Source organism: Rhipicephalus microplus, chromosome X (assembly GCF_043290135.1).
Source record: "Rhipicephalus microplus isolate Deutch F79 chromosome X, USDA_Rmic, whole genome shotgun sequence".
Lineage (NCBI taxonomy): Eukaryota > Metazoa > Arthropoda > Arachnida > Ixodida > Ixodidae > Rhipicephalus > Rhipicephalus microplus.
In genome coordinates this window covers 149,636,019-149,648,323 of record NC_134710.1, presented here as the reverse complement: position 1 = coordinate 149,648,323, position 12,305 = coordinate 149,636,019, and the positions used below count along the sequence as shown (strand labels likewise).

Genomic DNA, 12,305 nt, shown 5'->3' with positions numbered 1-12,305 from the left:
TCGGCCAGAGCTGCGCTGTCGTCGGAGATCGCGGTGGCACAACCGTTCGGCACGGAATTCATCGAGCGAGTCTTCGCCGAGTGGTTACTCCGTCCTCTGACTCCTTTGACCGTGTCCCCATCTTTCTCTATTTTATCTTTACTTGTTTTATCCTTTTTAATCCCTATTTATTCCCTTCCCTCGTGAGCCACTGTTGAGGTGTCGCACTCTGATACAGACAGTTACGGGGCTCACTTTCATCTTCTTTTCTCTCATTTGAGGATCTACCCCCCCCCCCCCCCCCCCACGCTTGGCTCACCACGCGGGCCTACGGTAGACGACCCGCGGTGCCGTCCACCGCAGACTCACCGCTAGAGAGAACCGTTCGCCCCAACCGCCACCCTCCAAAGAGGACCGCTTCTCTCTCATCTTCCGCCCTTAGGCTTACCGCCAGGTGTCACTGCCGGCGCAACCGTTCTCAACATGATGATGATAGCGGTGGTGAACGCTCGCGAGCACAACGCCACATACGGCTTGGTAGTTGTGAACCAGAAATGCGGCCAGTGCGCAAAACACATGCGCCACGACGAGCAAATGACTTTACAGGGGTGTTAGCACCCCCCCCCCCTCACACTGTAAAAAAATAAAAACTAAAGTAACGTACATGATAACACTGGGCGATAACATAAAAATACGCACAGAAGAAAAACTGTTGAACACGTGTAAAAAGTTGTAAGTACATGAGACAATTTGTTTTTTTGCCTTTGTTTGCGCTCCGATACGAGAGAATCTACATTGCAATACCTCTAAATGAGATTCCGCCAGCGGTGAAAGTGCATCATTCCACACGCTCTAAAGTGGATGAAAAAAAAATGAAAATCAAGTTATGACGTATTTCTCACAATCACGTGCCTTGGCTCTATGTATGGCCTTCCAGGAGTAACGATGTGGAGTAAACGGCTTTTTGAACGCAATATCAGGTACCTTCTTTTACAAAATAAGATTAAGAATTCGGCCGCGATTATCGCCGGAGACCTGCGTGGCCATAATCTCGCTCCTTAAAGAATGACGGTAATACATATATAAGGAGAATGACTTTGCGCCCTGCACGTGTGATTAGTTCAGTTCTTTGCGACTCCAGTTTCGCGACCTAAAAATCCAGCTGCAAACGGCTGATGCAAAGTAGTCGCATTGCGATGAACTTGGTCGTGTGATCGGTGCTTGTCGTAAGTGTGAACGAGCCTTTAGGCGGCGCACAGAGTGGATTTCATTGAAATTTTGACGTTTTTGCCGTCTTCGAGCTCTATATTGTGAACGAAGCCTCACAGACTGATTTTTGGTGCATTACTTTTGTAGCGGAGTTAACTGAAACAGTACTTATTTTATGATCTCTTCTAGTATTAACGTTTTCCCAGCAGAACCGCCCCGCTGCGGTGATATTGGCTCAGGTACTCGGCTGCTAACCCGCAGGTCGCGGGATCGAATTTCGGCGGTGGTGGCTGCATTTTCGATGGAGTCGAAAATGCTGTAGGTCCGTGTGCTCAGATTTGGGTGCACGTTAAACAACCCCAAATGTTTGAAATTTCCGGAGCCCTCCACTACGGTGTTTCTCATAATCATATCGTGGTTTTGGGACTTTCAACCCCACATATCAATCATCAGCAGAACTGGTGGAAATGAATGCAGTGGAATATGATATTAAGATTGGCCTGTGTTTTTCACTGTGTATGCCTTTCAGGAGGCAGATATAACCAGTTCAACATCACTGTGCATATCGTTTTGTTTCAGAAAAAAAGGAAAGAAAAAAGAGAAAAAATATTTTTGCGGGTGTGCTCTGTTTTTTATTTTATACTGTGAATCAGGGCGGTAACTAGGGGCGAGTTCAGGGGGTGACACCCCCCGAAATATTTTAATGCTTTAGCTTGTCGGGTGATCCCATAGTATTTACACACCTCCACACCGACTTGATTGATTGATTGATACGTGGGGTTTAACGTCCCAAAACCACTTCATGATTATGAGAGACGCCGTAGTGGAGGGCTCTGGAAATTTCGACCACCTGGGGTTCTTTAACGTGCACCCAAATCTGAGCACACGGGCCTACAACATTTCTGCCTCCATGCCTCCATCGGAAATGCAGCCGCCGCAGCCGGGATTCGAACCCGCGCCATGCGGGTCAGCAGCCGAGTACCTTAGCCACTAGACCACCATGGCGGGGCACCACACCGACTTCCAGTTGCCAAGGATAGACGTTCTACACATACCCCCCCCCCCCCTAAAAATATTTTGTGTACAGCCTTTTGTGTACCGATTTTACACACGCGTTTATACTTTTTCAGATTATTCTTTATTGGTGCATTGGAGGGGCACCTTCCCATGATATTTGGGATGATACACACAACCAAGCTAACCCCGACTCCGCCTCTTCTGTTATCTGTAAGTTGCTCATTTTCCTCCTTGCTTGCAGAAGCATGAACGCGATTTGATGTCATTGAAATTGTTTAAACTTTTTCAAATCTGCGATTTCCATAGGCAGGAGTACTCGCACCACAGCCTGTGGGAACGGGAAAAAAAAAAAAATGCATATATGTGCAGGTATTATAGGAGAGGGTGTGGGGAAAATGGACAGACAAGAAACGTTGTCAGGTATTGCACTCACTAAATAACTCACTCACTCACTCACTCACTAAATCAATCAATCAATCAATCAATCAATCAATCAATCAGTGAATCAATCGCCCATACTATACAGTAAAGGTGATCAACTGGGGAACACTGATTGGTGGGACAACCTCTAGAAACAGGAGAGATGTGCGAAAGACCTAGATAATATATATATTCCGGGTGCCTCCGCTTTTATTGTTTCGCTACTGCAGCCGTTGAAGGCCGTCTATAAACAACAGTGACGCAACCATCTGCAGATCGTTTGCCGAACATGAGAAGATGGTTGTTTTGTTGATGTCAAGAGAAATTCTCCGCCGCAAAGAGGAGGGGTTCTTCGCTTTACCTCCCTCTTCCTGCTCGGTGCTTCTACCTTACCGAGTCCCTCCGCTTCCGGCGTCGCATATTGTTTTTGCGCAGGTGTATAAGGTGATGATCGAGTTCTGTGCGTAGGTCTGAAGACAAAGCCCCTCCCGACGGTGGCTGTCCGCTGATTTCACTGGCCGAGTCAGACAGTGAAACGACTTTGCACCGAATTACGCCGATATAGGAAAAAATGATAAAAGCGTGTTAAACATAGGTTATTATTGCTGAAAATAAACGCTCAAAATAGAAAACGTCATTTTAATGTACAATGCCACAATCGTATACATGTGACATACCAAGTTAGTTGGCTGTTTGCCATTTAAAGTGCAAATGATTAGTATTCGTAGTGCTTGAGGAAAGTTGTATTACACTAAGTGAAATGCTGTCCTATGATCTTGAGGACCAATGATTTTATTGCCTTATAGGCTATAATGGTCTTCCTTGCAAACTGGCGATTGCTGAAGTACTGTAGTCTTTTTGTGGAGCAGACTACTACACTCTAAAAAGAAGATCAAGTAAAAAGGGTGTAGTTTTGCCCCACGACAATTATTTTTTATTATCAGGCTTGCTGGCGCTTCTTTTCTGTAGAATCAGAAAAATCGAATGACATGAAAGTGTCGGGCGCAGGACGATGGTTCAAGGAAAGGAAGGCAAGATAGATGATGATTATATTGTTGTGGGACGAAAAGATGGCCTCTTTACTCGATATTTTTATTGAGTGTAGCTTTTTTGATATCGCGCTCTAAATGCTTTGGATATAAACGGGTCGCAATCCCCTGAATCTTATTTATTTTATTTATTCATTTGAAGATATATACTTCTGACTCTTATTGGAGTGTTCGCAGAGTGAGTTACAAGAACTTGTAACTCACTCAAGTGTGTGCAGGTGAACTTGTTAAGCTAAACATGATATAGCATAAAAGGTATGAAAACAAGATGAAGCATGCAGAGAAGATAAACACAACTCGCTGAAGGGGAACATAAAGAAAAAGGCATCAAATATGAAGCAAGGGACTTTGAATGATCAACTGGCAAGCAGAGATTCAATCATTTCTATACTGTCGGTTTCAATGGTGGTTTCGTCTAGGGCATTCCACTCAACGATCGTTCGTGGAAGGAAATAATGGTTTTAAACAGTCACAGTTTCACTGCAAGGGCGAAGCAATGAATGGGATAGCAACAACCTAGAATGTAACTCTGAGAACGGCTAGCAGGTCGATATGGGCAGCGCGCTGGTCATGCACAAATGATGCACGAAGACAACACGCACAATAGGAGAGATAACTTACAACGTTTAAAGCGCATCGCTTAACAGGCTGTTTAAAAAAAAAAGACACACGAAACGTACTCGCAGGTACAGATATGAGTGCGGACTGTCGAGTGTCCCAGTTGTTACTTCGCTGTGTTGGAAAAGCGCGCTCTTTTCGCAAACTGAGCCTGCCCAGCGAGCGAAGTGATCTTTGTGCGCCTAGAAACTAAACGCAATACTTCCCCTGAAAACCCTACACATGATTCTCCCCACCGAAGGACAAGCGCGCGCACACAAGCACCTAATTCCGCCGCCCCCATCGGTGGGGCAAAGTACGTGTGGGAGATAAGCGCGCGTTGGCGCATAGTGACGAGCAGAGGGCCAAGTGCGGGCGGCAGTTTTTCTTTCTTCAGTTTTCATATATTAGAAACGTATACATATATGGTTCATGATGGCGACGTTGGTGGCGACGGCAAAAACCAGCTGGGATAGTTCGTATAACTGCTATCGCAATAAAACATTATTAGCCGACTGATAAGAAGCAATTTAAAAAGTATGTCGCCCTTTATAGTATTATAAGCTGTTGAAAAAGGCTTATGATTCGATATACTCCTGTTGAACGGTCCTTAAAATATTTCGAACATGAGAGTAATCGTGCGGTTTATTTCTCTCCGCGGGGTGGGCCTTAGATTAGCTTCCGCCACAAAACTTGAGAGCGAGATCCTGTCGTTGGGATTAAAATACTTTACTGCTTTCTTCTGGACGCTTTCTAAATTATTAATATTAATTTTAAAGGGTCTTATTATGTGTAAATGTAGCAAAATGTAGTAGTAGTTGTAATATACCTTTATTCAGCCGCAATAAACAGGCAAAACTGTGGCTGAATAAAAGTCTATTACTACTACTACTTCATTTTACTAAGTATTGTCATGAATTGTAAGGCTGAATATCGAGTTGTTAAGAATAAGCTTTGCTTTACATATAAAATGGATATTTGTAGTGGAATCGAAGGTACCTTAGTTGAATTCACATATTACAAGTATATGTGAGATGACTGGAAGTTTGATAATATAAAATGACGTGGTGTTTTAAGAAATGCACTTGCTGTCGAGGGATACACTACATTTTTGAACAAGATAAGGAAGCGTCATGTAAAACAAAATGGTGTGCCGAACGAAGCCTATCCGCAACCCAGAAAATGCTACCTTTAGAATTCGAAAACATGTTTAGCAGCTCAGAATGTAGACGCGCAACCCGCATAAAACCTAGCGCAGGTGGTCTTATCGCGGTGGTGCTCTACAATTAATATATAAACCACGACTGTAAACGATGCATTCTTATATCATTGCAAGTTTCCGGGATCAATCTCCCTCTTGACAGCATGTATTACTATTCCTAGAGAATAACTATTTGCTCTTTAGCACAAATCAGAAGCACAATTAGGTTGTCCTACTTAAGTTGTCTCTCAATTGAAAGATCAAGCAGGCGTTCAACCCACTCACAATGATTTGCCCAATAGAATCCTTTAATTAACGGGAATAAAGTATCCGAAAATGTGGAGGCCTAGTTCCCAAACTTAATTACTTCGAACAAAAAGAGGCGTTCCATTTGATCATTTATACATCCATAAATAACATCTTAAATTAGCACTGAGCAGGTATATAGGCATTTCTGCAGTATATTTTCGATATAGTAGTCGAAAAATACTGTCGGCATTTGTTTGTTCATGGTGCACTATCACCAGATTTGACCTCCTTTCTACTATAGAATACTTTTCTGTAAAGTCCTAAAATAGTAGTCAGCTTGCATATATAGTCTGTAAATGTGTGGACTATCATAATTTTAGTGCAATGGAGCGTCGCAAATACTGACTTTACCATGCAGTTGTTTCTCGACACACTGCATGCTTGTCATGCATATCAAATGTGTAATGAGAAACTTTGATACAGTGTGCTGTGGCTCTGCTGATGTTTACGACGAGCGACATCTTCGTCCTCATCAACTATTTGAGCTTCAACCAGTGGCTTTGGGTGGGTGTCTCCATCCTGGGAATGCTCTGGCTGCGTTACAAAAGGCCAAACATGCACCGACCGATCAAGGTTTGTGTGCACTCTGCTATTAGGCTTAGTTTTGTACAACTCTCTCTTCATTGCATGTGTTAGGAGTGTGTCGTTTGTCAATTCTCTCTATCTGTGTTGTTCTTAACCTCGGACTGCATTGCGTCTTCATGATTACGCATTCGGGACGCAATGTATATGCTTGGTGCCGAGACTCGGCCTATATATAGTGCGTATTACAACCTTTCCTCAGATTCTGCGTATGCCTCCGGCCGGCGGCCACTGCCAATGCTATCATTGCAATGCTGGCATTGAAATCAGTAAATGTAAATGAACCAATCTTTGTTGATTAGTGAACGAGCACCGATGTCTGCTCAATCATCGAGTGTCCGCTGTGCTGCAAAATGAATTGCGGCAAATCACTGTCACGTGCGCTAAATGCACTCCCCTTTATCTGTGAAAAATTTGTTTCAATTATAATTGATCATTCGATGTATGCTCACGGTTTTCATAAATCAACGAACAAGATGAAAAAGCAGTGTAGAAATGTATAATTACTCATCTGTCTCGTTATCATGGGTTGAAGCTTTAACGTCCGACCTTAACGCCAAACCACTAACCATAAGCATTTTAAATCATATGACATGTTATATGTAAATGGATTGGGTTCTTTTGTACTCCCAGCGATTAGCGTACGCCAAGTTTTGCGATTTTTTGCGCATCAAGTCTAAAACTCTAATCCAAAATTAGTCAGGAGTGCAACAGTTTCGTTGTATCCTGTCTGCGATGTTTGGGTGTACTTCTCTACGATGGCTCAGCGATCGATATCTGTGTAGGTTAAGAAAAAAAGGCTCCGTACAAATAAATGCCGATGCGCCAAGACGGCCAGGCAAGTCAAAGTATAAATTGCAAACCATATGTCGAAACGTGCCATGGGGTGATGATTAGCGGCGTTACATGGCAATCGGGGCAAGGGCGAACGAATATCTGAACGCACATACGTTTTATATACCTCGCCAGCAGTACGGCCGTTGAAGGACCTGGTATATTTAGGATATTCCCTATAGCTTTCTAGGCCACCGAACTCACTCAGTCGATTCACTCGGACTCACACTCAGACTCACACTCAGACTCACGTCACGCCGCAAGCCTCAGTCTAAGTAAGTCCGTGTGAGTAACACTCTGGCGGATATGAGTTCGAGTGAGTCTGGCTGAGAAAGTTTTAGTGATTGGGCGTCATAGTGAGCGCTAAGCGCAAATGAGCTTCGCATTTTACGACGACTTAGTGTTCTCGTTGTGGGTCAGAGCCGAAAAATGCGCCTATTGCGAACGTAGGCCTGCTATGTGCGGTGACAGTTGTGATCAGTAGTCGTGTAGCCATCGTAGCGGCTTGTTGAAAAGGTGGCCCTATACCGGCACTCAGAGTAAGCCAGGATTTCCGGTCGCTCCTTGTTGTGTGTATTCTCGCGCCTATTGTTAGCTTACGTTGAATAATAATGATAATAATTGTTGGGATATTACAGACCAAAACGACGACACTATGATACAGACCGCGGTGAAGGGCTCCGGTAATACCGAACACGTGGCGACCTTCAACGTGTACCTATGCAAATATAAGCACACGTTTCTCTAACATTTCTCCTCAATTGCAATGCGACCGCCGCGGCTGTAATCGAACCCGCGTTTCGGTCAAGTAGCCGAGCTCCGCAACTAATGTACGCGTTGAAGCGATAGGCAACGCTACCCTTCCGTTCAGCCTTTAGAAACTTGTTGGATGCACGATTTCGAATACCGTCCTGAAAATAACGTTTAGTTATTGACATCTTCAGTTTTATTTGTACTTGTTACCGCGTCAATGTGATTGTCAGTTCGTTTGATATTCATATCAGTATGGCTAAGAATTACACATTAGCTGGCTTAAATATATATTGGCTATAAGGACTGAAACTGTGCCTTCCTGCTCATCTATCCGCTGTACACAGCTTTTATAAGTGAATCATGTAATAAACGAAACTTTGAACCACGTATGCCTTTTGCAATAGAGTAATTGTATGCTGGGCATTAATTATTCTTTTCTCTATATCGTCTTTTAGGTTCCCCTTATCTTCCCTATTGTGTTCCTGGCCATGTGCACATTCCTTACGTTCATGCCATTGTATGCAAGCCCCACGGAGACTGGGATGGGCCTTGTGATTCTAATTACTGGTATTCCTGCCTATTATATCTTCGTCATTTGGAGCCCGAAGAACAAAGTGATCCGAAAGTTCTCTGGTAAGAACAGCTTGGGTCATTGTCAGCTAACATTTTGTACTTAGAAACAATACAAATGTTAACCACAAATAGAAGTGTGTAGGCTCAGTGATCACTGAAAATACTTCAAAGTGTAAGCTGTTCACCGAGTTAACTTGTGACTACGTAGATATCGCAACTAGGTGGCTACAGACGGCAATACATAAAACAGGGTCTTTGAAACCAAAAGCGCTGTGGCCAATCAAGCCCTACACCTGTCCAAGAAATCGGTGGTGACATACTAGAGGTTGTTTGTCTCTCTGCTAGGCTTGTGCGTGCCTGTGAGCTCGAACGTCATAATCATGGAGAAACAATTCTCATCAATTAAACTTATTTAACTGAACTCGCTTCATCGGCACATAGCGTACAACTGCGTAGAAGTATTTTATCATTTGTCATTTTTAAAGCGTGCAGCACTGAAAAAGGGGCCAACCACTGAGAGCTCCGACTTCCAGCTAAATTATTTGACGCCGGATTATTTGTTTTAACCATTCAGTCTTTTATGTAAGCCACCACGCAGACGCATTCCGGGTATATGTTTCTCGTACTTCCTATTTAGCAGCAGGAAGGTGATGGAGCTAGCGACCGCTGAACGCTCGCTATTTGGACGCATAAGCAGTAGTGTTGTCTCTAGGGTTGTGACGACGTGCACTTATGCTTGACGGCTTATGTTTCGGGCACTCTGAGAAGCCGAATTTGTTGTGCTTCAGTTGCTTAAGCAGTTTATTTTCATTTCAGAGCGACTATTTTAAATATTGCACAAAGACGGATATAAAAGTTATACTGGAAGGGAACGAAGTTAACCAGAAAATAAATATCGATTTTGCTGCGCTGCACTGAGAAAAAAAGTAATGAGAGGCAGAAAGCTAAGAAAAAAAAATCAAATAGAGAGGTAAAAAAAAAAGCACGAAGTCTTCATTGCAACACGTGGTATACTGATGATGCAAAGATTATTTTTACCACGCGTGGTTAGTTGTTGCCTTTTACATTTTGAACCATCTGTTTTTAAGCTTCACTCATTGCTCATAATTTTCCTCCTGTTATGAATTAGGGTAGTCCAGCTTATTAGGCTCACGTTTGGATGAGTTTGTGAGTTACTGCCCTTGATAAATATCATGTTCATAGGAACAGTAAAAAAAAAAGGTTAGCAGGGATGATCTGAATCATTACGGGGTTGTGCAGTGAGCTGGAATCGTGTCTGTTGATTAAAAAAAAAAGAATCGCCTGGTGTCAACAAACTGGGAGTCGGCGCTATGTGTTTTCCACGTGCCTGTCCCCCGTTTAGCGCTTGTCCTTTCAATGATGTCTTAAAAAGCAAGCTTAGAATTGCACTTAAGAACACTAACATGTGTGTTACCTTTTTTTTTTGTCTTTCAGAATGTCTCACAATAGAGATGCAGAAGTATCTGGAAGTCATACTTCCAGAACAAGAAGAAAAACTCCTGGAAGTTGAATCCTGAAGGTTGCAATCTCGATTTCAAGAGCTTAGTTTTAAAGCACCATCCAACTGCCTTGCCACAGTGTGTCCTCATACCGAACCTTAATTGGTTCTTTATAAGGACGACGACGTTCAAAACCAGAGAAATATTGGTACATGTTCATATTTAGCATAGCGCTAAAATTCTTGTCGTAGCCAGCATTAGTTAAGGCCGTTATACCGAAAAAAGAATGGCCTACCGCTTGTATAGTGCGTAGAAAGCTTATGCGTGAACATCGGTGACATGGTGAACTGGAGAAAGATGAGCTGAGTTGCTGTTGCAACAAAACAAATTTTCTTTCACTTTTAAAGGGATATATGAAAAAGAGTTATCACGTGTTGAACTCTATTCTATGGCCTCTGCGCTGGCTTGGTAGGTATATAACGGCCAGGTTAAGCATTTTTATTCGGCTTTATTCAATAAGAAATAGCTTGAACTTTTATGAAATTGTTGATTTAGCTTTAAAACTACGGCCGAGTATTTCAAAAAAGGGGTCACTGTATTTTTGAATTTCAGGCTGGAGAACTTCTATGGACAGTGAACAGCTGTTAGGCCTCTATATGTTTTCGTATATATCGATATCGATCGCTTCTAAAGGACTAATGGAGCAGATGGTCGTGACTCTTAGTCAGCGCCATTCATTTTCATTTCGCTTAGATAACACCACAATTTGTTGCTATGAATGCATCGTTTCATACAGTTGGTGTTGTTGCATGTTTGACACTTGCATCGACAAGCTTGCACTGTGTATTCGGCCAAATGCCTAGTATGGCTTGCGTGCGAACCATGTCAGTTCTGGTGGTGTGCGAATATCTGTCTGACCATGGGAGCGCGTGTAAAAAAGCAACGCTGCGCCTTCTGACGGCTGCCTGCGAAGCTCAAAAGCGCTCTCAGCGCACGCGCGCCCCCCTTTTTTTTACCTGCCAGCCTGCTCACTCGGTCCCTTCAACAGCATGCGCATCGGAACGCTAGAAGTAGCGCAAGGTGTCACTTCGACTGTCAGCGCGTGAATCTTATAACAAAGATCGATTTTCAAGAAACTGATGCCATATTGACGTTTTCGACAGAGTGCAGTGTCAGGGACTAAGGTGAAGAATTCGGCGGGCACCGAGCACTGCCACTACAAATTACGTGTTTTCGTCACGATATCATCGCGTGGTGTTTCCGCCGCGAGAGCAGGAGTGACACCTTGCGCTTCTTCTGGCGTTCCGGTGCACGCGCTGTTGAAGAGTGCGAACGAACGGGCTGGAAGGAAAAAAAAAAAGAAAAAACTTCGCCCCGTATCTGCATGTTTCACTGCAAATGTCGAAAGACGATAGTCATGCGTGTGGAGAGAGTGAACAAAACGTTTATTTGATGTTCTGCGCGGGAAAATCGGTGAATTGTATTCTGGAAGCACTGTGTTAGAGAGTCTCGATACGTGCAGCGAAGGCGAACGAGCGCATCGAGGCACGTTAGACACAAGTGCTATTTGGCAGTTATCTTCTAAAACGAGGGAAGGCGTGCGCACCCGCAGAGAAAGATGCGCGCATGCCTCGGAGGCAATAAGATGTACAACAGAAAGCGCTGGGCAGGTGTCACCACTGTGTAGTCTTAGCAAAACGTTGGAAACACTTGCCTTTTTGGCATCGCCTCGCACTGTCAGCGCAGCGTGATCAACGCTGCGGTCCTTGAAGAAAAATGATGCTGAAAAACATTCCCGCGCGGAATCGAACGTGCGACCCCTGACGTGAGCGCGAGGCGTTAACCACAGAGCCACTGAGGAGCTCGTCCTTCAACGTTCAGACGGCAAGATATTTGTATCCATTACTTACCGCAGGTGAGTGGCATCTTGGGGGGGGGAGTATTGTGTTTATGGCATTACCACCAAGATGGCGCAATGAGCGCGCGTCGCTACATCGTGACGACGCGGTGGCGCGCGCTCTCATCTCCCACGCGTACTTTGCCCCGTGGAGAGGAGGTAGGTTTACGCTCACTCGTGCGCCCTTATCGGGGAGGGGGGGGAGATCGTACGTCTTGGCTGGCTTTGGATTTCCACTGGAATGATTCTGTTGTAGTTACCGAACGCAAAAAGGTCACTGCAATCGTTGCACAGTCTCCGTTTGCGAAAAGAGCACGCTCTTCAGACACAGGGAAGTAACAACTGAGACGCTTATACGCGTCAATCTGTACAGGTGAGTGCGTTTCGTTCGTCCGTCATTTGTGCGTGAGAAACACGGGCCATGT

At 44.1% G+C, this 12,305-nt stretch overlaps 1 protein-coding gene across 1 annotated transcript in view; it reads left to right on the top strand.

The window, feature by feature from the left end:
• Positions 1 to 10,103, top strand: part of LOC119177023 (large neutral amino acids transporter small subunit 2) — an 87,988-nt gene extending 77,885 nt beyond the window's left edge. The window contains exons 7-10 of the mRNA XM_037428373.2: positions 2,319 to 2,415; positions 6,205 to 6,354; positions 8,406 to 8,583; positions 9,979 to 10,103. Of these exons, the coding sequence (XP_037284270.1) occupies positions 2,319 to 2,415; positions 6,205 to 6,354; positions 8,406 to 8,583; positions 9,979 to 10,061 (508 nt within the window). The 3' untranslated portion in view covers positions 10,062 to 10,103. The remainder of the gene's footprint in view (positions 1 to 2,318; positions 2,416 to 6,204; positions 6,355 to 8,405; positions 8,584 to 9,978) is intronic.
• The last annotated feature ends 2,202 nt before the right edge of the window (positions 10,104 to 12,305 follow it).